General features: G+C 27.7%; 1 protein-coding gene across 1 annotated transcript in view; it reads right to left on the bottom strand.

Moving 5' to 3' along the window:
- Positions 1–2,941: 2,941 nt before the first annotated feature.
- LOC119687471 (neural cell adhesion molecule 1-A) overlaps positions 2,942–26,508 on the bottom strand; it is a 47,712-nt gene continuing 24,145 nt past the window's right edge. The window contains exons 3-20 of the mRNA XM_038101798.1: positions 20,315–20,441; positions 20,130–20,244; positions 19,679–19,772; positions 19,464–19,577; positions 19,061–19,264; positions 17,553–17,698; positions 16,128–16,272; positions 13,808–13,938; positions 11,288–11,447; positions 9,706–9,808; positions 7,444–7,555; positions 7,303–7,384; positions 7,097–7,238; positions 6,434–6,615; positions 6,149–6,336; positions 5,973–6,084; positions 4,888–4,991; positions 2,942–3,746 (exon numbers count right to left, since the gene is read on the bottom strand). Coding sequence (XP_037957726.1) covers positions 3,009–3,746; positions 4,888–4,991; positions 5,973–6,084; positions 6,149–6,336; positions 6,434–6,615; positions 7,097–7,238; positions 7,303–7,384; positions 7,444–7,555; positions 9,706–9,808; positions 11,288–11,447; positions 13,808–13,938; positions 16,128–16,272; positions 17,553–17,698; positions 19,061–19,264; positions 19,464–19,577; positions 19,679–19,772; positions 20,130–20,244; positions 20,315–20,441 — 2,999 coding nt within the window. The 3' untranslated portion in view covers positions 2,942–3,008. The remainder of the gene's footprint in view (positions 3,747–4,887; positions 4,992–5,972; positions 6,085–6,148; positions 6,337–6,433; positions 6,616–7,096; positions 7,239–7,302; positions 7,385–7,443; positions 7,556–9,705; positions 9,809–11,287; positions 11,448–13,807; positions 13,939–16,127; positions 16,273–17,552; positions 17,699–19,060; positions 19,265–19,463; positions 19,578–19,678; positions 19,773–20,129; positions 20,245–20,314; positions 20,442–26,508) is intronic.

Below are 26,508 nucleotides of genomic sequence, written 5' to 3'. Positions count from 1 at the left end.
ATCGGTTTTTAATAACCATCTTCAATGATGATTGACATATACCAAACAACAGTATATGAGCTAATAACCGAGGTGATAAAGTCGGTACGTGCAAAGCAGATAACTCGACTACTTACTCATAAAAACTCGGAACTCCAAATATTACCGACGAAAGAAGCGGCTCATACCAGAAGAGTTAAACGCTCATTTCCAATAGACTTCCTAAATAGTATGTTCTAAAGTGAAAATTGTTACATACGTTCTTAACTTACTCATTGAAAAAATTGTATATTGATTTAATATTATGTATAGTCCTTATATACTAAAATATCTTCCAATTACTTATTGCCATTTCTTCTAAAGCAGATGTAATAATAAATAAATTACAAAGAAAAAAAACGAGGGTTGCCTTTTAAATCTTGTGCCTAACAAAGAAAACACAGTGATTAATCACAGTGGTGTAAATGGTTTTATTGTTTTTCGAAGTGTTCTCCATGATATTCAATAATTTTTGCATTTGATTAAACGAATTTTAGATATAGTTTTGTCATACTGAAGTTGGTATCTCCAAAACTAGCGTTTTGAATATCTCGAGCGTAGAAAAACGAGATATGCATGCATTTTTTTCTAAATAATTCGGAATAAGAAGACACTGGGTGCTAAATCGGGACTGTAAGGCGGATGAGTGACCTATTTGGCGTTTTGAGTGCTCGAAAACTTTTGGGTGAGCTGATGAGCTTACACTATCGTGTTGGAAGATGATCTTTCTTCGACGGTTGGTTTTCCTTAATTTCCGATTAACAAATGGTTATGTATCAAACACGGTTCGGATGGTGTTTCATCGCCAAATGTCGATCTAAGTTGAACGATGCATTCTTTTCTGGTTTCGCTTTGAAAATAGTAAAAAATCATTACACGAAAATATTCATTATTTAATTTAATTTATTCGTAGAATAAATGTTGTCACGACATTCATGCTAGAAAATATAAAGGTTTGATATACAGTGACAAACAAAATTATTGGCACAGCAAGCAAATTGAACTTTAGCATTATTTTTATTTTTAAACAAAAATTTTTTTTAGATAAAATGCTTAATTTTCTTTTAAATTCATTTTATTTTCTTTTATATTTAATTTTTTTAAAATTAAAAAACCAAAAAAAAAAATAAATTTGGCTGAACAAAATTATTGGCACAGCTAACGTAAAAATTAACAAACATATTAAAATAAAATATTAACGATAACAATTAATATTTAATGGCCAAGATCTTCTATTTAATAATAGCTGCTATTTGTTATGGAATCGAAGAAATTAATTTTTGTGTGGTTTTTGGTCCACAATTTTGCTACTCTTCAACAGTGCTACCTTCAGTTCTGCCTTTGTTGTTATAATGGGCTTCTTTTATAATTGATATATAATTGATATATTAAATCATTTTTATATACTTAATATATCTATTACATATATAATTAATAAAAATAAAGATTTTATTAAATACTTACGTTTTTAGATCATCTGTTTAAAGCTCAATTTTTGTTTGTTCATATTTAATTTATAAAACATATAACCAATATTTCAAATTTTGGTAATTTTCCTTTGTGGAAAATTTATTTTTAATGGTTTTGGAGTTTATTTTAAGTTTGCATTTCACATTTTTCGCTTTAAATAAGTTAATTCATTTATAATAAGCTTATTTATATGAAAGCTCTTTGTATTGTAAATTATTCTCATTTGCGGTCTTAATGAGCAAAACTGCTTGAATGAGACCAGTGCAAACATGGTTTAAGTTAAATAGCATGAAAGCTCTTTGTACTGTTAATCAAATATCATTTTAGCGACCTAAATCAAATAAACTGCATTAACGAAGGCAATGGAAACATACTATTAGGATTAAAGATAAAATAATGTGAAATTATTAATTTTTATTATTTTTATAAGACTTGTCCTCATTGATTAGGGTTGAATATAATTCTTTGATTTAAGTTTAAAAAAGTTTATTATGGCCGCAGGTCTTAGTAGTCAGTAATACCTCTATATTAATTTGAGTCTAGCTATTTAAACTCTTCTAAGTCAAAAAAAAACTCAATATGTAAATTTTGCAAAATCATTATGATTAATTAATTTTCAGTAGATTATGTTAAAGATATTTTATGAGTCATGAATGTGATTTATCAATGTATTTAGTTATTGTTGTTGTGGTTTGAGTTAGTGCTATTAAGCACTTTTATTTTTTTATGTTTGGGGGGCTTATCCCTGCCCCACACTAAGTTTTAACTATACTAGAATTATTATCATTTATTTATCTTTTAACTGATGACGGACTGTAGATCAGACTTTTGTGAATAACTGTAGGGCTTTGTCCTTGATATGTTTTTTCACTGAGTCGATTTGTAGATCTCTCTCCATATCTGTTATCCTAATATACCAAGGAATCTTAATTAGTCTTCTTAAAGCCAGATTTTGTGCTATCTATAATTGTTTTATGGCAATAGTTGAGGCTTTGCTGTATGTTACACATCCGTAGAGTAGTGCTGGCCTAATTATTTGAGTATATAATAGCTTTCTATTTTTGAGGTTGAATCGATTATTATTAAACAGCAGTTTTAGGAGATGTCGAAGTTAAGCATTTCATATGTTTATACCAATTAAGTCGTTTGTCAAAAGTGACCCCCAGTAACCAGTATTTAAAAAATTGAAGTTATACTTATCATGAAATAAATTAAAACTCATTGAATATATTTTTCAATTATTTATTATCTATTAAATAACACCAAGAAGTTGAAGTTTGATGTACATAACTCTGTATCTTATGGCAAATAGGAATAGGTTTATTGCCAATTTAATTGTAAAAAAAGATATAATGGAAATTTTTTTAATTCATAGAATTACAATGACTTAAACTAATTTCTTTTTCTCAATAAAGGTAGTATTTAGCTTAAAATAACTATAATTTAATTTTAGTTTTTAACAAATTTGACATTCACTACTTTATTTTATATGTTATTATAATAAGATATATTTTTGCAGTTTAAACACAGCTTTCAGGCACTCTTTGTGTCATTAAGCAATCTTTAATGGCGTTTATATTTATATTATCATCTAAATCAGTGGATGTGTTGTAGGAAGTTGTAGTTATTAGAGTGGCTGGAGCAGCAGGAATTATATTTCTACTTAAATTAAGACTTCCTGTTAAAAGTAAACCAACTTCTGTGCTAGGTGAACTTCCGCAAATACTTAAAGTAGATGAGGTTTGTGAGGGTAGTAAAATGGGTGAAGAATGATGAACTCCATTATTGTTGGACGAACTGGTAATGTTATTATTATTTGTGTAATTTATGGAAGAATGTCCCAAACTGCTATTATTGATATGCATGTGGTTTGTGTTACTGTTGCTAGCAAAGGCATTTGGAGATGCATAGCCATTACCTACATTTATAGTACTGGTGAGGGTATTAGTTCTACCAGTTCTTAATCCTGTTGATGGTAAAGTGCCCTCTATAACACTCGGTTGCAATGGTTGTTGCAAATGAGCTGAGCTTCCAATCATTACAGTAGACGAAGAAGATGTGGTTGAAGCTTCAGGTATATTACTTCCAGCTGTGTGGTAATGAATTGCACTTGCCGTAGGGCCTGTGGGTAAAATTAGGGCAGATGATGTTATAATATGAGCCCGTGCATTGATCTGATTAAATGTAATTGGAGCACTTGTTTCATTTAGGGAATAACTTGACTGTTGAAGAATATTATCATAATTCGAAGTGATATTCTAAAAAAAAAAAATTATTGAAAATATTAGTGTACAAATTTAAAGCATATTTATAAATTTTTTCATCAGTTTTTCTGAAATAAAAAGACAAATTCTAAAAAAATCTGAAGGAATGGGCATCAGATTTATGTTATGAGCACACAATAACATGGATAAACTATATTTTTGAGCGTAAGAGGTAAGAATTTGAAAAGGATTATTTTGGATAAAATTTTTGATCATAAATAGAAAATACAAAATGCATACTACATTCTAGATTGCTGTGTTGTCCACATTCTTTATATTGTTCTAGCAAATTTAAACAAAAATATAAAAATAGAAATGGAAAATTCAGTTTTCAATGAACGGCCTTTTTGTGATCGATTCAATACCTTGTCACAGCTAAAATGTGTATGTTGGAAAGGACCTCTAACAACAAAAACTTTGGTAGGCATAGAAACCCTAAAGTTATTAAGTTGCAAGCAGGCGATTTAGACGAAGATTTCGCTCCTGATTGACTGAAAAATTCACGTCACCATCCCGCTAATGACAATAGATAATGTCTCCTTCTTCCTATGTACTTTCTTTGAAAATTTTCTATGTTCTCAATACTTCCCACCATGAAAGTAATGGTAATTTAAGGAATATCGACAAGTAACTAGTGTGGCCTATAAATTTCATCATTAGAGTAACAGAAATAATGTCATTGTTTTTTTTTATCACTAAAATTAATAGGTGGAAACTATTAATGAATTCTTGTACTTTGACAACACAATTAATAATAACAACGACATCAGCTTGAAGATGCGATGAAGAATTAGCCTTAGTAGGTATTGATTCGTTACAAGTCAATAACCGGTAATATATGGTTTACTTACTAACTCTGATTATAGTCACAGAAAAAGTAAAAGTCGTTTACTTTCACTACATATAAGTATTTTATAGATACTCTTGTGATTGAAATGAAATATCGATAGATTGAATTTCATTAGTGAATAGAATACGGATAGGGATATCTCTATCCCTATCCCTATAGGGATAGTGCTTCAAGCGATAGTGTTATAAATAATAAATAAATTCTATAGTTACTTGTACTTCAAATATAAATCTAACTGCAATATTATATAAATTTAAATCTACAAAATAAGATTATAATACTTACATTTGAATTACCAGACCATTTAGAAGTGGAGGATTGAATTAAGAGACAATTTGGAGCAACAGTAGGGGCACATTCAGCAATTTCTTTTCCAGCAGTTACATTACCTATATAGAAATAGATATCTGTTAATAATAATCAAAAAAGAATTTAGAATTAAATAGGTTTTGATTCTTAAGTTTGCAATTTCTATATTACTTATAATTCTGCTTGAGAGGAAGATATATTTGCTCAATGATAAAGGTTTTTTTTCAAAAACGATGACATATCATTCACATTATAATGAATTGCAAGGTGATCAGATTGAACTGAAAATTTTAGCATATTTCTCTGTTTTATTTAAAATATGAATCTATCGAATTTAAAAAAAAATTCAGGAAAATCAAATGCATGCAACATTTTCGAATATAACCACCTTTTTATGGATGGTCAGTAGTGAGCCTATGGATCTGACTAAGTAGATAAACGAGTTGCACGTTTTATGAATGTGAAGCTGCGGAATCTTTAGAAAAAAGGACATTTTAAAAACATCAGCGATATGGTATTTTTTAGTGCCGATATTGGTCTGCCAAAAGACTACGTCTGGTATTGACAATCGATTTTAGTTTATTTTGAATATCGTTAAAATCATCTTCTTTTTAGAACTTGCAGGTTTCAATTTAAGTTTTTCTTTTTTTTTCAGCTGAGTTACCGCATTCAATTTGAGGCTTACATTTCCGAATAGTTACTAATATATTTTCAACACAGGCAGTTCCATTATAAAGTGCTATAATCACGTTAAATTCAAAACTTTTCATTGGCGGCAAATCACACATTTAGGTATCCTCGCATCCTCTTTTGTATTTTTTTAAATTAAACCATTTTAAGTATTTCGTTGAAATAATTATAATAAATAAGTAACTATAGTAACTTAATATAATAATAAATTATAAAATACAGTATGTCAGAACAGACCGAAAAGACTAATGTATTTTCTAGTTACTGAAAACAAGTTCAGATTTTTAGAATAATGAGTTAGATTTACAAAATAGAGTTGAAGAGATTATTAAAATATTATTTATAGTATATTGCAATATAACAGTTCTTACCATATTTTGATGGGATCACATCAGGATCACGTTCGTCCTCAACAAGATCTTCAGAAGATTTTGTTTTGAGATCTGTATGTTGCCATCGTGGCTTTTCAAGATTTCCGTTTTTCTAAAAGAAGTATTGGAATTTAATATATCGACAAGTTGATCACTGCATAAATTTGAAAAATTACCTTGAAAGCATCACCTGAATGCGCTACTACAGCAGCCACATTTGCTTTATTGTCATGCTGTCGACTCCGCCGTATCTTATGGAAAAATGTGGTCAAAGATATTCTTACTGTAATGACCAGACTAATGACCAGAATTGTAAAAACACAACCAAATAGTACTGGTGAAACCATTAACGATACTTCTTCGTCTAATTCATATTTGGGCAAGATTTTTTTTGAGATGAAAAAAAAAACGAAATTCAAGTTATTTTTAAACTATAGATTATTGAAATAGTTATATATTACCTGGCCTATATATAGTCGAACCAATTCGAAAGTCACGCAAAAGATATGAGGGCCCACGACCTTTCTGATTAAAGGCATAAATTCTAGTTTTTAATGAATTGTTTTCTTGTGCAACTAATGACGTTAATGTGTCCAAGTTGTCCAATGAGAAATGGGGTTCTTCAGGATTTGTTAAATTAAATCTAAAAGTTAAGAAATTGATATTATATTATTTTTTTGCAATAAAAAAGGTGAATATTAATACATAAATAAAATTATTTGAATTTATCAATAATAATATTAAGTTTTATTTAATCGTAGGTGGTAAAAAATCTGACTATATCAACTATTAGTTGCTATGGTAATATGCTATATACTTATCAAATATAAAAGTTCTTAAACTAAATGTAACATTTTTACCGGCATTGCTTTTCTTAAAATACTTTCCACAGAACATATATGATTCAAGCTGTTGAGCACTTTTTCAAAATTAATAAAACCTCCATACCCAACACTATTTAAGATTGATTCAAATCGCTACAGAAATTAGTCAGTGTAATGTTTGTGCACTGAAAACATATCCAATTACAGCTTCAGAAACCACAATATTTTAGTTTATATTATCAAATACAATTGTATCGTATAAATGATTTTTTATTCACCCTGATTTTTTATATAGCTTACCTTGTTAGTCCTGTGCGTGCCGAAAACATTTCTAAAACAAATATTTGTGGTAGACCTCCATCATATCCAGGAATGCACTGAACGTCCACACTTAAATCAGTTCTGTTATATACAGTACAGTTAAAAACAGCATTTGGAAGGGCTAAAAATCAGAGGTTTTTAAGTTTAATTTTACATCATGAAATAGACTGTATATTAAGAATTACCTGCAAGAACAACCTGGAAGAGGCATGGCTGGTTCTGCGTACCGACTTCATTTGCCGCCCAACATGATAGTGTACCATAATCCTAAAAAAAATTTTTTTGTTATTGAATTTAGCTACATATTTGCAGAGACGTCTATTTACTTGATCATTCATCGGCGTGTATTTCAACATACTTCCGCTGCCGTTAATACTAAACCGATCACTGCCGATATCAAGAGTTTCTCCGGAATTGTTAAATTTCCAACGAAACGTTCTAAAATGCGTCAAATATTTTTAATAATGTTTAGATTTTATACTTCAATTTAGAAGTGGCACTTGTATGAAGAGTATAAGTGAGACTTCAAGAATAACTTTTACCTTGTCTTGAAGTTGGATAATTATGATTATAACAACTAAACTAGAATATATGCATTCTAAATTTTTTGCTTATATTTTAGTTGTTACAAAAAAATTATATTTAATGTATATCATTCTTTCCTAATCTGTTTTTAGTTGTAAATATATTTTCTTATTCATGTCCATGATAATTTTGATCTATACGATTTATTGTCCTATTTCTGAAGAAACTCTCCTAACCTAACTAAGATAAATGAAGACTGTTGATAAATCTCATTCGATTTTATGAAAACGAGATACTCTCTCCAAATATAAGATGGTGTGTATAGTATGTGTTAGTCTTTCCTTTAATCCTGTCCTATTAATCCTATTTTTTGAATGATATATCAAGTCATTCTCACTTGAACTCTCTCTTCCGCTTAAGCACCTCAATAATACCTCAATAATGTTGCATACTCTTTTTTTAAGTTCATATTTCATCATAACTTTAAGATGACTTTAAGGTTGATATTCTTTTTAGATTAGATTATCTATTGTTTTGAAAAATGTGACTTACTTGGGAGAACTCTTTATCGATTTCTGGAGTAATTTATTGAATATATTAAAGTTTCTGAAGAATTCTTTTATTTGAACGGTATAAAAAATTGAAATATAAATTTTTTATAAAATTTTTTGAATTTATTTATCGACCTGTTTCTTAAAATGGTTTTTTACATATTTTTTAATCTGGCTGTAGGTCCATTCTTGTTAAATAATTCAACGTTTAATATTTTTTATTATACTCTAGTGCAATATAGATGAAAGGACAAAGAAGATGTCGTATATGTAGTTTTAACAATATTAACTTATAGTGGATCGTAATCCTGATGATGATGACTCTCAATTTTTTTTTTATTATTATTTGAAACACAATATGTACAATAATATAAATACATGTTTCATTTGACTACAACTAGTTTATACAAAACTAGTACTATCAAGCAGTTTTGTTACATTTTAGAATACTTATTAGAATTGTCAAGTTGTCAAAGACTTAGTACTAATAGTAGTAATCTAAATTATTATTAGACTGCTAATTCGGTAGAATTCGGAGTAGATCTGAAGGCTTTGTTCATTTAAGTCTCCTCAACAGGCCAGATGTATTAGAGAGATGGTTGACTGTCTCGTTTGGATGCTGTTGTAATCGTTTTTGGTGCTTCACCGCGAACTTTTGAATTACTGCAGCCACAGATTCGATCTTCAAGTCCCGATGGAGGTCAGTATTCCTAATAAACCACGGAGCGTTGACTAAATTTCTTAAAACTTTGTTTTAAAAGTTTTGAATGATTTAAATAGTAGATTTTGGTGCACATCCCCATAACTAGATGCCATACGTCCACACCGGAGCTAAGACTGGATGACTCTCAATGAGAGTCGAAATATAGAGTATAATAATAAATATTAAACATTGAAATATTTAACAAGCAGGGACCTACAGCCAGATTAAAAAATTTATAAAAAACCATAACTTTTTTATTTAACTGTTTAACGGATTTGTTATACGATATCAGTTGAACTTATTTAAAGTGTAAATATATTAATTCATACTGAAGAATTTTTTCAATATTAAAAAATATTTAATTATGGATTAATTATTAGATTAGAAAATGTTTACATCACATTTTTATATCACTTTATATAATTGGGTTAATCAGTTCTTTCTTAAAATAGCTCAGATATAGGTGCAAACAATAATAGATAATGTTTAAATTATTACAACGAAGACAATATCGTTCAACATTTAGCTAGATCTCCAGTCTGTAAGATACAGCCGAAAATTTATATAGAATGACTTAACTGTATGGATTATATTAAAAATATACTTGTTGGAAACAGTAAAACTAGCAGGAATACTTTTCCGAAAACACATTATAACTACATAACGATAAAAAGCTTACTAAATATTTTATTTTGACTATACTACTCATAACATAACTTTTAAGAACAAAATAATAGTAAATTTTTAAACAAATTGCTTTATAAATATATATTTTAAAAGTTGATTAAAAGTTTTTTTAAAAAATTTACCTTGGTGGTGGATCGGCTTGAACTTCACAAGGAACTTCAACAGTTTCGTCTTTAGATGCGCCAATTAGTATAACGCGATCCAAGTGCCTACAAATAGGCGTATCTGAAAGAGATTATGTCTTATACTGTGGAGCAATTTTATTTAGTGAAATTTAGAGTATATTTGCTGATGTCAGTTCAAGAGAATAGTAAAATTATAAAGAATATCAAATGTTCTAAACTTTTGAAATACACTATTACATGGTAAATAGAAGAGGTAAAAATATTACTACAGATAATTATTTCGTTTACTGCAAACGAAATATTTGTCAATTGTTTTTCGTTTGCGTGAACTGTAGTTCAATCATCAGAATCGAAAAAATGGTTGCGTTAATCAATTATATCGTCACCTGACAATGTTTTCCTACTAATTTATATTTGTAGATCTTTAAATCCCTTGCAGAATACAGATTTTATTCTATTTAACAATTAAAAAAATTTTTTAATGCAATGAATGTATTTTTCATAATATGCTTTTTTTAACCTATTGCTGGGTAAAGTCTCTTTTAACTAAGTCAAATGCATTTTTCTTAATTTTTGACAACTAGGATGCCTAGGAGTTTAGATGCCTAGGAGTTTAGATGCCTAGGACTAGATACCTTGAAGTGTGTTGTGTTAGATACGTTGATAATAGAAGTAATTTAATCAAGAAGTCAATTACAGGGAAACTTTGCGTGATAGACGTCAATTTTTTTTTTACAAAATATGTTAATAATGTGATATTGATCTACAATATTTTGTAAACGATAAAATTTTTTGAAAATATTTGAAAAAGTTTACTTAATTTGAAAATAAAAAATTAATTTGGAGCTATTCTAATTTCAGAAAGATATATTCAACTTTAAATTAATTAAAAAATTGAATTTACTATAAATTAGATTATTACTTAAATTATTTGGATTAACCATTTTTGAAATATTCAGGGCTTTTCAACAGCAGCTATTTTATTTATATGAATTTTTTCGATATCCTGCAATTTGGTTAATATTGAAAATTGACTAGTCTCTCATTTAATTGATGGTGACGTGAGATATATGGTACGTTGCATCATCTTGTTAAAATTAAATATAGTTCAAATAGAAATTGTCTGATTTAAGTCACGAATACTCTTTTCAAATACACGAATACTCTATCAAAAAAAATTGTCCAATTAATTTTCCAAGTCATAAACATCATCAAACTGTTTTTATCGGGGATTTAATCAGAAATGAGCTTCATCGCTAAAGATGATTTTTCCATCTAATATTGGATCTGTTTCAGGTTGCTTTGAAGCACTAGATTTTTGCGTAAATAATTGTCATTTAGATCAAATGAATTTTTTACAATTAAAAATTTACAATTATTAAATTATTGTTAAATTACAATTGTTTTTTGAAAAGGAAACTTAATAACCCAAGGAAAATATTCCATGTGATAACATAAGAAAGTCTTGGTTCTTTGCAAGGGTGACGATTTCATTCTCCGTTTATTTTTTTTTTATTTTATTATGTGAATACATATTGTAAGGCTTAATTTGGTATAAAGTCCTCAAGGGACTACTTACATTTAACACGTAGAAGTAGTTGATTGCTTACGGTTTCCCCTTCGTCATTAATAGCACTGCAAGCGTAATTTCCGGCAAAGTGTTTCGTAATTTTCTGCAGCACCAAGCTCTGATTAGAGCGTATGACGCGAGCCGAAGTATTATGCTCTAGTTGCATGCCCTGGAAGCAATGGAAATTATATATAAATATTTAAATATATAATATATGATTCAGGTTTCGAAGATGCGAATAGGTGATGTATAAGAAAAAAGTGAATTATTTATACAAGTGAAATAATTTAATATTTATTATTTACATATAAATATATAAATTTGCATAAAAATAAAACAATTTTTATCCTTTGCAGAAAAACAGTAATTTTTTTTATACATTTTGAATCACTAATATTTTTACATGTTCGACATTGACTTACAAATTATTGTCCATATTCAGGTAAAGAACTCAATAAATAAATTAAGTGCCTAAAGTTTAAAATTGATTATATATTACAAAAAATATTACTGGCCCTTGTACGAGTTATCAGGTACTTTAATGTTGCAGTATCTCCGATTGAGTCATAGGCACATTCATGAGCATCCCTGATTTTGATTGCCTGTTTATATTATGTTTAGTCTTTAATCTGAAAGTAATAAAAACGACAATCGTATCATAAAATGTTCATCAAAGTACCTTTAACTACGCGTCAGTGACCGCGGTCTTGAAAAGTTCCAATTTCAATACTTTTTATGTATTGTATTATAATATTTACTAAATTGGAAACACTATAGGAAGTGTACGGACAATATTTCACATATTTTAATTGACTGTGTTTTAAAAAAAATTCGTTTAAAAAAATAAAATTAAAATTATTTTAACTTTTATATAAAAAACAAAAAAATTAATATATAATTGAATTTTATTTTTATATAAATGTTATTGTTCTTTTGCAAAAGATAATTATTGTATTTTTTTAAATGCTATATATAACAATAATTTATATGTTTAAAAATAAACTGCATATATATATAAATATATAAGAAATTTTTTTTTTTTTTTTAAATTCTTTTATATTTTTTATGTATATTAAATATTGCTAATAGTATCCACATGCTGACATTATGTAGATTTACTGCCAAACTCTGCAAAATCTAAAATCTAAACAAGTATCATGAAGTAAATCAATTTTTATATATAAAAAATAATATGGCGTTATATATTACGTCCAAAGTATATAAAGTTTAGGGAGTTTTCGCATCATTATATAAAACAAGAAAAACGTGGTAGACACCCACGTTAAATGTGATCATACCAACTTAGTTGATGACATCTATACAGGTATATACCTGTATAGACGTCATCTGTAGGTATTAAAACTCTTTGATCGCAACTCTTTGATGCCCTGTGTGTTACTCTTAAACCAAAAAAGCAAAAATGTTCAGATTTTCAGAATTTTTACAATTCCGCTAAAACCTTTTCAAAAATGTTTGATCTAAGACTATAAATTTTTTATAGCTGTAGATCTATCACTATACCTAAGAACTGAAGGCTTTGAAGACAGAGGATTAAAAAAGATAGAAAAACGCTGTGTGGTGATTCGTAAAGCAGTTGGTTGAAGCTACACCACCAAATGAATTACAGGATCACTAGAGCATTGTAAGCAATATTAATAGAATAATTGAATAGTTTAATCAGAGATAAAGTCCCGGCATACAAAAACTTCTTGTTATGTTACATAAAGACAATATATTCCAGCTATGGTCAGGTGTATATGCTACAGTTATTCATTGTGTAGACGATATCGCTCATATCAGTCAGTTATACCACTCATATAGTCAACTGCCTGACTAATATTTAAAAATTTAAGATTCAAATTGATTGACCATTTTTCTTAGGCCTTATGTGATTATTCGTGTTGTTTGGGAAGGTAAAAACTCGTGTCAAATTAGTGTTATCTGCCGTAAGTTATATTTGAAAGGTTTTAATATAATAAACTATTTAGAAGTGAAAGAATTTATAGAAGCAGTAATGGCTGAAAACTTTTTTGAACATTTGTAGAATAATTAATATCTTTAAAATTAAATTTGAATTAAACTCTATAGCGCTAAAACTGGTACGTATAACCTGATGTTGCTTTTCTTGGAACATATTAATAATATAATATTATTAGATATATATATATTTTTTTTTAGACAAATATATATTTGAACTTACATTACATTTGTGTGGTTTGTGTGGTTAACACAAAATCAAGGTTTTATTATTTAATTGGGAATTTTTTAAGACCTTTACTACGATTATTAATAGATTAATTACAAGTATTTCTTACTCCATAGAACTGATTAGATTTAAAATCTCACCATTAACTTCATTTATTTTGCATATACCTATACATTTAATGTATATAAATAAGTATTAATAATGTATAACTTTCATTCTCATCACTTAAAACATCTATAGGTAATTTAAAAAGTTTTAAATTTTTTATTTTTGATTTATTTAATATAATAAAACCATAGCTATATGAAGCACCATTTACTTACATTATGAAGCCATAGTAGTTTTCGCCATTGTGGATTGGACTGCACGTGACATTCAAAGTAGACATCATCTCCTTCTTTAATGTCATCAGGGGATAGAGTTGAACCCAATCGTAACGTCACAAGCGGAGGATCTAAAAGATTAAAAAAATTTTTTTTTAATAATATATATCAACAATAATAATATACACAATTTAATAATAATAATAAAATGATATACTTAAGTAAAAGAATTGCAGTGTTTCAAGTATATTTGTATTTAAAACATTGCATATTCAGAAGAAAATATGAAAAGTTTTTGATATCACCACAAATAATAACTTATCTCTCATACTTTGAAATTGTTGTTAAAATAAGATAAAAACAAAATAAGATACAAGTATAAATATTATTTTTGGCATCCTGTGAACTCTTTGAGTGATGTATTATTCTACCTAGTTTTTTTTCATTCTCTACTCCTATTGATTTTGCTGATACCTTTAATTATTCCGTAATAGAATGGATCTTATTAGATTTTCTAGATTTAGAAGTATTATTTCACATGAAAGCTAGACGAGCAAATTTATTTTAACTAGTTAGTTATAATCTAAGGAAAATAGAAAGGGCTAACTTAAAAAATAAGTGAATTTCATAGCGCTTATTTTTAATAACTTGTATCTATCCATGATATTGCAAATTACATATATTGATGATATTATATTTGTAGTTATTGAATCTGTAGCTTCTTGTTGCAATCATTGATTGATTTATATATTAAATTGTCGCATAGATAACATTCATATATACAAGCACTTTTCTCAGGAGAATCAGAAGGATTACTATTTTAAAGTAAATAGTTATATATTAAATTTAATTTTTAAAGTCATTTGTGATGATTCAATCCAAAATCCTTCTCTAAATTAAGATCTGAAGATCCTAAAGACTTGAAAATACCACTCATCAAAGATGAACTTATTAAAATCAAATGCAAGTACAAACAAAAACTTGGAAATTCATCCGATCCACCTTGCAAGGAATCTACTGCTAACCCGGCCTTCTTCAAGATTACGCGGAAAAGACGTACTAATGCAGTGATTTTCTTTTTTCTTTCTTTTTTTCATATATTTATTAAATTATCAACTTAATTTAAACTTTAATTTACTTTAATTAAAATTTTTTATTTTATAAAATAACTTTAATTATTATCAATTAACTCCAACTATAGTTGTCAGTTAATTTGTTTGCTTTAGTTTAGTTTAGATTTGAATATTTATTGTAAATCTTCTTATAAATGAGGTTCAATAATTAGAATAGACATACTAAAAAAAAAAGGTTGTGATGATAGAAATAATTTTCTTTATAGAAATTACTACTGTTTTTTTTGGAATAGTAGTGAATTGCAACAACAAAATTTTATTATTTTTAATTAATTGAATTTTTGGCTGACCTTACAACTGTTTGGAGTATCAATGGTGTTTTTGGAAATATATATATATTTCTTATATATAATTACTTATAAATACATTTTTGAGACGGGAAGTATCAAGGATTGAACTCGTACTTTGCTAAATTTGAAGCTTAGAGTCAGTGTTGAATACCCAACTGACCCAAAGCCTCAGTTGATGTATATATTCTGATTTGGAGTTACTTAATTGTTGAGATTATCGAATGCAATTTTGGTCAGAAAATGTTTTTGAATGCAGGCAAATCGATTCTAGAAATCAGTAAAATTTACTATACCACATAGTCCCATTTGAAATAACTGCCGAAAATGAATCATAACATGATTGATTAGGTTATGATTGATTAGATTTTCTGAAGTAAAAAACTTGCAAAAAAAAATATAATCAAAAAATGTAACCAGTTTTTTCTATTATTGTTTGTGTGAAGAGTGTTGAAAGTTCTGCAAAGCCAAAACTTTTGTTATACTTACAGTCCAAACAAATTATATACGGACTATAAACTAATTAAGAAATTCGAATATTACCTAAGACCACTGATGATGAGTACTTGACAATATTCGAAACATGTATTTAAGCTAAATTTCAATTAATTAAATTAAATTTTTGTCCTTGTCTTTTCTTTGCTATTCGACGTCTAACATCTATGTATTTACTTTAATTGTCTATTCATGAATGTAATAAATTCATAATATGAATCTGTATAATATTGAATAACTATTTTTGAGAGTACATATATGCCTTGAAAAATTAAAATAGGTATATATATATTTTAATAAAGTTTTAGTTTGTTTGATTACTGTTATATGCTTATACATCAATCTAATATTTTATTATATTGAAATATATTAATTTAATTTATTTCATATAAATTTAGTACTTACACACGACATTCAATTTCCACATGGTTTCTAGATATAAGCCGTTCACATTTGGGTTTTCTGCGCGACAAGTAATTGATTTATTATCGTCATCAGTTATGGGAACAAAACTTAATTCTGATCTTGTTGTGTTCTTAGAAACCTCATCCTGTAAAAAAAAAATGACATAATAAATTTATCTTAATTAGTTTTATCTATTCTATATTCTATATTCTATATATCTATATTCTAATACGCCATATTACATAAGTGAGTTTTAAAATTTCGACCGTTTGATCACCGTTCAATCTACAACGTATCATTAATCACACATATGGTATAAACTAAACACCCAGAAGCCACATTAAGCCACATTAAGTCTGTTAATAGAAACACAGATATTTTTATCTGGTGAAAAATATTAATTCTTATATTTTTAATAAACATTATTTCTTTTAATGATTAGCATTTAGTTATTGGTGGTAGTGTATTCGTATTATAATTTATTGAAATCTGTAAAATTTTTTGTAATTGTAAAGAGGTTCATGGGCCACATGCGGCCCACGTCTAATGTTTGTGTGGCCCGCGACATGTTTGTAATTTACTACAATTTTCTTTTGGTCTACTGGTAAAACTACATTATTTAAATTAATTTAATTTAAATTGATAAATCAATAAAATTAAAATTAATATTATAACCGTATCTAAATATTAATCGAAAAGAACTATGAACGTATGTATTGGTTTCTGCGGCCCTCCAATGTGTACAGTGATTTGTATTGGCCCGCGATTGCATCTGGTCTAGACAACCCTGCTATAGACAATAATGAAAGATATTTTGGATTAAAAAATGAAAACCAACTAGAGTTGTAGAACAGTATATTTCGAATCAAACGTCTAGCCAGGAGATTAAACGCTTTCCAGCATGTACCTATATATTCATTATTAATGCCAATAAAATATGAAATTAAAGCACAATTAATTGTAGACAATAGAATTTAATTACTTATAACAAACTACACTTTATTATATATTAAAAATAAAAAAAAACTAAAAAGGTTTTAAGAGAATTACGGTTTTAAAAAAACATTTAAAAAAAACTGTTAAAAAAACTTATGTGGATATATAAGTTCATAAAGAATATTTTACTCCTTATATCTCGGTTAATATTGAAAATGGAACTGCTCCTCCGATACGATTGTGTGCAATTGAACCGAGAAGTCATCTACCGATGTTAAAATAAAACACCCCCTATGCACCCTGTACGTACATCATTAGTTTAGAAGTATAAAGTTTGTAAATTTAGTTTATAAGAAATTTAAAGTATTTTTTATCACAGATATATATTATAGACGCTATATATTTTTATATGCGTTTTCATTAAGTTTATATTTGATTTTATGTGATATTTGCTAAATTAAAAAATTATTTAATAAAAATATTACATACTTTTGTACGACGAAGTTGACGTTTACCCTTATACCAGGTAATAATGGCATTTGGACGGGAACCATTAGACTCACATACAACTTCATAGCGTCTATCGGCAACCATCGATAAGGGAGGATCTATTATTTTAACTGTTAATGGTTTTACTGGAAATAAAATAAATAAATATAAGATATCAATAATATTCACTAAAAATATTCGAAACTATAATAAAACTTAGTTATAAAGCGAATTACTGAAGTAAATTTACAGAATTTAAGGGAATAATTTTTTTTATTTTAAATTAAAGTTAAATTATATTTCGAAAAATTTTAAAAAATTTAATATAAAAAATTTTAATCGAAAATTAAAAATAGATAAGCGTTTGAGATAAGCGTCTATGGACTATAATAGAAATGGATAAAATACCGTTTTAATATTTCTTGAAACATTTTTCTTGAAAAAAGTAATGTTATATGGAGCGTATATGCTATATATGGAGCATATATGCTATATATGGAGCGAAGATAATACTTAAACCGTTAACGAATAACCATCACAGCAATTAAAATATATTGGTGCGGTTAACACGTTGGCTTGAGAAAGGAGCTGCCGTTATGGTGAATGGCAAGCGCTATCGAGCCATGCTGACTGAATTTTTGTCTCCAAAAATATGTCAATTAAAATCGATGACATTAATTTCCAACAAGACGGCGTGCCATGCATAGCGCTTAACAATCGATTTATTGGAATATCAATTTGACTACAACTTTATTTTAAGATGTGGTCCTGTTAACTGTCTCTCTCGTTCGTGTGATTAAACGCCTCTCGATTACTTTTTATTAGGCAATGTTAAGTTATAGGTTTATGTCGACGAATCAGTAATTCTTGAACCATTGGAAGCCAATGTGTTAATGTTCATGCCATCATTGATGCCATACGGCCACATTTATGGCAAAAAATAGTCAAAAATTAGTATGATCGAATGAACCATGTAACTCGTAGCTGTAGAAGTGGCAGATATATGCAGAAAATCATATGCGATATATGAAAATCATATAATAAAAAAATTTCATTCTAACAATATTTCTATTTTGTATTATCATTTCAAGTTCTAACCTTATATTTGGTTCAATATATTTTTAAATAAATAAGGGTGTTATTATTATTGTTAGGGGATGTAGCACTGCGAACCTACTTTACAGAGTTTTATTGCCTCTTCCGTAAGAATATACATTCTTAGGAGCCTATTTCTTATGTGCATTAGCGCAAGGCATTCTAACAGCACATGTGTGGCCGACTCCTCTTTCCCTTCACAGAATCTACAGTTTGCATCCGTAAGTACACCCAGTTAAATAAATAAGGGTGTTATTGAAGGGTGGAACATAATTTTTGAATGAACAGTAAGTAAATAATATATATGTTTTTAAATATTGTGTTGTTAACTGCTGTTAGATGATAATACTTATTTTTTATGATGGTATAAACAATTTTCTTTAACTATTATATATAATGTATGTTAAACTTACAATGCATATCAAGCCAGAAGCTTTTTTCTCTTGGTTTATCCAATTGTGTGTTAAGAGCCTGACATGTAAAAACAGAATTGAGATCTGTACGTTGAACAGAAGGCCAAAGGAGACGATTTTCTATAACGTCACCAGAATTTTGTTCGTATTGATTATCAACAAGTAGTCCATTGACAAGCCATCTAACTTGGGGTTGTGGCCGCCCTAGAGTGGAAAAATTAATTTTAAAACAATTTTATAAAATATATTTGATAAATAAAACTTTTGTGATAATATTGATCACATATTATCAATAGTGAAAACTATAAATAATATGAAATTATTCTAAATTTTTACAAATTATTATGAATTAATTTATATAATAATGCAAATACACATATATATGTATAAATAATTAACCTACCACCAACTACTCTACACGTGATCACAATATCATCTCCCTCTTGCTTTGGGCCAAGTTTCGTGCCATTTAATTGTCTTCCCCATCTGTCCAGTATGATTGGTTGTTCTGGAAGAACTGTTAAAATACGTATATATAAGTATTTTAAATAAAAAAATATTATATATATTATATAAAATTAATTATTGATACACAAGTGTAAATTCTTTGTCGCTCACCTATTACTGATAAATTAAAACGAAAACTCTGCGTTTGGCTAGTACGGAAATCGATTCTACATCTATATATTCCTTGATCGTGGCGCTTAATATCCTAGTGTTTAAAATGAAAAATAAATCGTTATATTTGTCTTATATAATATGGTTATTATTTCCATATTTACGATATATGGAAAAAGTATTTAGATTCTTTTGTGAAGTAATATTATTATATAAGTTGTTAAAAATAAAGTTGGATTATATGATTTATTTGCAACTTTCATAAGTACTATAATATATATGATACTCAAAAAAAAAAAATGTTTTTTAATATATAAAAGTGAAGTAAGATAACTTTTTTTTGTCTCTAACTATTTAAAGGTATTAAGTTGTAAATAAAATAATAATTTATTTATAGTTATAAATGTACTAACTGACGTTCATCTAGTACATTTTGGAAATATACGCTTACTTTAATTTCCAATGTCGCTGGATCAGTATCGAAATTAAATTTGGCACGTGAACCGAACACTTCGGGAGCTGACCAATGTCGACCTTCAGAACTCAATTTATCTCTTAAATCGAAACTAAACGAAGTGGAGAATAAAACATGAGAACTACTCTTAATATATGTAATTTATATATATATATATTTACCTATAAAGAGGAATGCCAGCATTATCACGAAACCACAAAACCATATATACATCGTCTAAGGGTGATGACAATGGACATGGCAATGAAACAGATTTGCCTTCAACAGCGTCTATATCCTTTGACTTAACTAGAAGAAATAAATTAATGTGCAAATATTTGTTAAAATAATTTTTTTATATTTGTGTTTTTGTTAAAATAATCAATTAGTTTTTATCAAATAATATATGATTCTATGTTATATAAAAAATAAATGAATTTGATTATATTAAGTAATTGCGCCAGTGAAAATGTGGAGAGGAACAGTGCTTCTAGTTAAAGCACGATATATATGGAATGATAACAGATTTAAAAGAATTATTGAGGTCCTATGTCCCACTGGGGGAATAGGATAATAAAAGTATTAATAATAGGACAATAGTATTAGTATATTAAGTAATTATTTATAGCTTATACATAAACTATATTTTACACATTATAGCAACAGATTTTTCGGATAGCATTGAATTTGTATTAAATACAAGTAATGTAAGCATGTCTTTCCATTTACTTTATACTATGAGGTATTAAAAAATTAATAATAATTTTACTCGAAAAAAATTTCAAAATTATTTAAGCATTTCATAAGTTAATACGAATTTCAATAGATGACGTTCCTATTGTAAAAATCGTATGATGTTAACAGAATGGCATTAAACGAGATGTGTCAAAATTTCAAGATAATAGGGATTTTAATTGACAAGTGTCATGGGTTATAGTGATGTTACTTTTCACTATTTGTTTTATTTTATTTCTAAAACAATGGAAAAATTTAAATTTCATGTGGAAAAAATACTATTAAATCTAACAATGACTGTTATGTACTGAGTTTTAAGACGAATATATATGAACCGAAAATACTGAACACTCTGGAAGTCGAAATTCGATGCTTAAATCTGACACATCAAAAATATTTTTGAATTTTGCAAAAAAATTTGTTTATCAGAAAATTCCTTTGGAAGTAAATATTGCATTTCTCGTAGTTCATCAAAAACAAAAATGCGTCTCTTCAGAGTGTTGTATGGAGCTGTTTTAGTGCAATAAAAAAAATGTCTCCGTATTTTTATATGATTATGTATGACACATGAATCTATTATTATACTTGAGTCAAACCGACTCAACTGAAAGTATAGAAATCATCGAAGGCCGTCCAAAGCTAACAAGAATGCAAATGTCAGTTAAAAAGATTTTGATGATTGCATTTTAGGATGTGTGATATATTTTACTCATCGATTGCTTTTAGAAAAAAAAATATGATGTGCCTATCGGTACACCCAGAAAAAGAAGATAGAAATTAAATATTTTTCAACAAAACTATATACCATTTAACAAATCGACTGTGACTTTATTTCAGATTTTAAGAGGATACTTTGTGGTAGGACAGAGATTTTCGAAACTGAAGCTTATTTCGAGGATTCAGATAAATAGTTCTATAAAAATGATTTCGAAATGTTATCGATATCTTTTCATTTATTCTTGAATGAAGACTATGTTATTAAGTAAAGTCGAATTTTGGATTAAAAATTTTCTATTATTTTTGAATTGATGGTAGACAACAAAATTTTTTAAATATTTTTTTTTTAAGTGACAAAGAGTACTTAGCAGACAATAGATTTTTATAATTTATATTATTTCTTATATATATCACAATAAGATTTGTTTGGTGTAGTAATTGAAAGAAATATATAGAATGAGTTTTATTTTCAGGTTTTCTAATCACGATTAGCGAACTTGTAGAGTAACATTTGCGTAGCTTCTTTAAAATATTGCACCCAAACTAGGCGCTTTATATATGGTAAATAAAAATATGCAGAATAGATGTTTTCTCAAAAAGAATAGCTTCAAAATAAAAATAGGCAACCACAAAATTTTACTTTCCATATAAAGCTGCAGTTTATAGATTTGTTCAAATTAAAAGTACAGGAAGTGCTTTGGTTAGTGTCACCTAAAATGGAAAAAAAAGACAAACAACTTGGAACTTGAGAAGTGAAAGTTTTATGCATCCTTGGCTATTTGTGGAAAAACGCGATTAATCATCGCTTCTAATTTTACAGGCACGTATTCTAAGCCTGGTACTTGCAGTCCAAAAATATTATATACGGACTATAAACTTATTAAGAAGAAATTCAAATATTTCCTAAGACCACTAATAATGAGTACTTGGTAATACTCGGATTGGCATTGCCTGATCTGCCAAATTTCAATAAATCAACTAAATTTTTGTTTTTGTCTTTTTATTTCTATTTAAATTCTTCTACGTATTATTTTGTTTGCAAAGGTTTTGTAGCTGTGATATAATAAAAGATAAACTACGGATGACTTTCTTTTTTATTATATGAACTTTGGAAATATAAATGAACTTTATATTAAGAAATTATTGAAGAAGAAACTATTCAGAAACTATTGTTTCTCCAGTATCAAAAAAAAATGGTGTTATAGTTAGATATAATATTAATTATATAGTTTAGAAATTTATTTCAAAATTATGATATTATGCGTTTTTGACGTAGATACTTCACAGCGTGTAAGCTGTTCAAATTCTACTTGCCTTTTAAAATAAATGCTTGAGTTAGTTTTAGAATATGAGATATAATATAACTCACATAGACTATTTTTTATGATTTAAATTTCTTAAGACAAAATTAATTAACATATATACAAATAAGATCTAAAGCCATCAGCGGATTGTAAAAACTTAGAGTTATTTTAATATTATCGCATATTCATAAGAGACTAGTTAATCTTCATAACCTACTGACAGATTATGAGTTTGGTATATTTATGTTCCAAATCTGATTTAGAGAAGTAAGTGTCAGCAACTGCTTTAGATTTTCTTAAATTGCGCTTTATGATTAGTAAGTATTTTTTTTAATTTATGTATCCTTCCATATTGGTCTGTTCTTATATATCGTACGCTTTTCTTGATCTCCTAAGAACAGATTATAATTAGTAAAAATGTTATGTTTATTCTTGTTAATGGGAACAGGATTCTCTTTTACTATGTGCCTGCGGAATAGGATTCTCTTTTTATATGACTGCAGACAAGCTAAACAATTCATGCCGAATCGATCAAAAGCCAGTACTAGGAAGCTACTAAAGCTGAACAGAAATGGCATTCGACTTGTCACAGAATTTCTCACTGAACATTGTGGAGTAAATAATCATCTATCGAAACTAGGTATTACAAGAGACGATAGCTGCAGACTTTGTTGCGAAGAAGAGGAAACAACAGAACACATTCTGTGTCACTGTGATAGTCTCGTCAGACTTAGACTTCGATACTTATCAATTGTCTATCCACTTATAACGGAATTAGGCAACATAATGGAGCTCTTAACTCGTCTATGGAGGAGTAGCAGTGTCACATTAATCTTCAAAGGATGCAGTGACGTGGTGAGTTCCCAACCTGTTTTAAATCTATCTTTCTATCTATGTGAATATGCTATTAATTTTACAGAAATAGCTATTAATCAAATCATTACTATAGTGCTATGAAAGGACAAATATGGTGTCTCTTCTTAGTAAATTCTGGTAAGGTAAATCAGAGACTTAACTAAAGTCTCATTTTTTAAATACTTCAAATTCAAAATTTTATATTCTTTGTGAAAAAATCTATGCTCGAATATAAAAAGTGACGATAGTTAAGATATTTTTAATTCGGCGGTCAAAGTAAAGTTTGACAATATTTAAAATTCTTTAAACAAAATCTTGCAGAATGCAAGCGATCTAAATTAAGTATTCAAAAATATAGACAGTAGAATAAAGAGGATGACGTAGATATAGTTTTAGTAATATTAATGTTAGATCGTGATCCTGTGAAGACTCTCAAGGAGAGTCAAAATATAAAATATATTAAAATATATTAAACAAACATTGAATTATTTAGCAAAAAGTGACCTATAGCCGGATAAAAAAATATATAAAAATCATTACAAAAATATTGTCTATAAGCAACTATAATTCATAATGGTTAGGTAAATTTATGTAACTGCGGTTTATGCATTAATTATAAATGCAACACTGGAAGTGCAATTATTTTTACAAAAAGTCCAAATTTGAATAATAAAAATTAAATATAAGTTGCTTGGTTGAATCGAGTTCACGGTTGAAATTTGATGAGGTCCAACACCAGATGCCAATAGTCCTAAAATTATGTAGACAATAAAGCCAAAAGATCTTTATACAGACCACTGATAAGAAATATTTTACAGTATCCGAAAAAGCTGTATGATCAGCCCAAAAATTTATTTGCATAAAAATTTAATTTTTGCTCATGGAAAAATTGTCTTAAATCAGTCCTAAATAAATGATAATAAATTTATATTGACACTATTCACAAGACTTCATTATATCTTGCTGATTCATTTCACCTTCTAAGAATATAAGAAGTAAGTTATTGTCCAACTTGATCACTCTTTTTTTCTTTTTCTTTTTCTTTTTCTTTTTATTATTTGAAATACAATACAATAAAACACAATAGTTCAAGTTGTCAAAGACTTAGTGCTAATAGAGTAGTAATCTAAATTATTATTAGACTACTAATTCGGCAAGGCATAATTCGTTTAAGTCTCCTCAACAGGCCAGATGTATTAGACAGATGGTGGGCTGTCTCGTAAACTTTTGTATTACTGCATCCACAGAATCGATCTTCAAATCCCGATGGAGTTTAGTATTTATAATGAACCAAGGAGCGTTGAATAAATTTCTTAAAACTTTGTTTTGGAAATTTTGGATGATTTGAATAGATCTCTCTGATGCATAAATTATTTTCATTCGACTTCTTATAAATTGCAAGCTTAAAATTATTTTAAAGAAGTTGAGTTCTATTCGTTAAACATCTTTAACATCTTAGTCAGGAACATATTATATTGAATAAACATTCTGTATGCTTTAATACTTTAACAGCTGTTAAAAGTCTGTTGTGTGCGTTTTTTTTCTTAAGTTTAACTCATTTCAAAGATGATAAAGGGTAATTGTAGATGGATTTGTAACATAATAGTCTTTGTTTTTTGATAAAAAAAGGTTGAATAGCTGTTGAAAGACTTGACTGCCATTGACTTTAAATGTTTTAAAAAAGCACCTACAGTGAAGTGCTATGTTTGCACCCGTCAATGTTTATGCAGCGTTAATGCTCGAATACATAAGTTCATATCATTATTTACATCATTTATGCTTTACTTTATCATATTTTACTATTTTTAAGCTACTTATAAATGGTTTCATGTGTATCGTTTCATTTTGTGGTAGAGTTTTCATTCATATCTTTTTTGAAAACTTGTGTTTTCAACTTTAATCCATGTGAGATAAATTTTAAAAGCGGAAAAAAATGTAATATTTTAGAGTATTTAAGAATATGTAAGGAAAGCATTTAAATTAAATCCCAGCAAGCGAGAGAGCAACTATTTGTTGTTGAAAAATTCAGGGATTATTCAGGAAACATGAAAAACCTGCTACTGAAAAATTAATGATAATTACAGATTTCGTAGAACAACTAATATAAAAATGATGAAATATAAAGTTAAAAGCAACAAATAAAGCTATAAAGGATAATAACGATTCATGTATTCCGTTTTTTAACGGAGCTTTAATGTTCGTATAAATACTGCATAAAGCATCTCTTCTGATTGAAATAATTTTAAATATTTGAATACCACAGGAATTTACCAATATAAGTTTTATTGTCTCAAAATATTAGCACTTATAAATTGCAATGATATATATAATAACAAAATCGAAATTCCTGAAGACGATTATAAATTTTATTCAATTTAAGTAAAAACTAAGTTTTAAACAAAATTCCTTTAAAAACAAAATAATTTTAAATTTTTTAATTGAGTATATTCCGCAATGTTTTTAAAAGATTAAATAAGTATTACAAACTGAAACATATCAACACTAAAATAATCCAGATAAACTCTTTTACTATAGCAGTGAAATGACAAAAAATAAATAAAACCGAATAATGGCAAGCACATGAGTGCGAAAGGTCCACAGTGCGTATGAGTAATTTAAGTATAAGTAATTAAATGAACTAATGGTTATTTAAATGATGACGATGATTTAAATGATGATGACATTATGTGGAAGTGCCTTCAAATAAATAAAAGTATTAAAAGTTGAAAAATATGTTATATATACCTATATAAATAAGATATTAA

Source organism: Teleopsis dalmanni, chromosome X, assembly GCF_002237135.1.
Source record: "Teleopsis dalmanni isolate 2A chromosome X, ASM223713v2, whole genome shotgun sequence".
NCBI classification, from domain to species: domain Eukaryota; kingdom Metazoa; phylum Arthropoda; class Insecta; order Diptera; family Diopsidae; genus Teleopsis; species Teleopsis dalmanni.
Note: the sequence above shows the minus strand (reverse complement) of the source record. Positions and strands in the feature narration are given on the sequence as shown.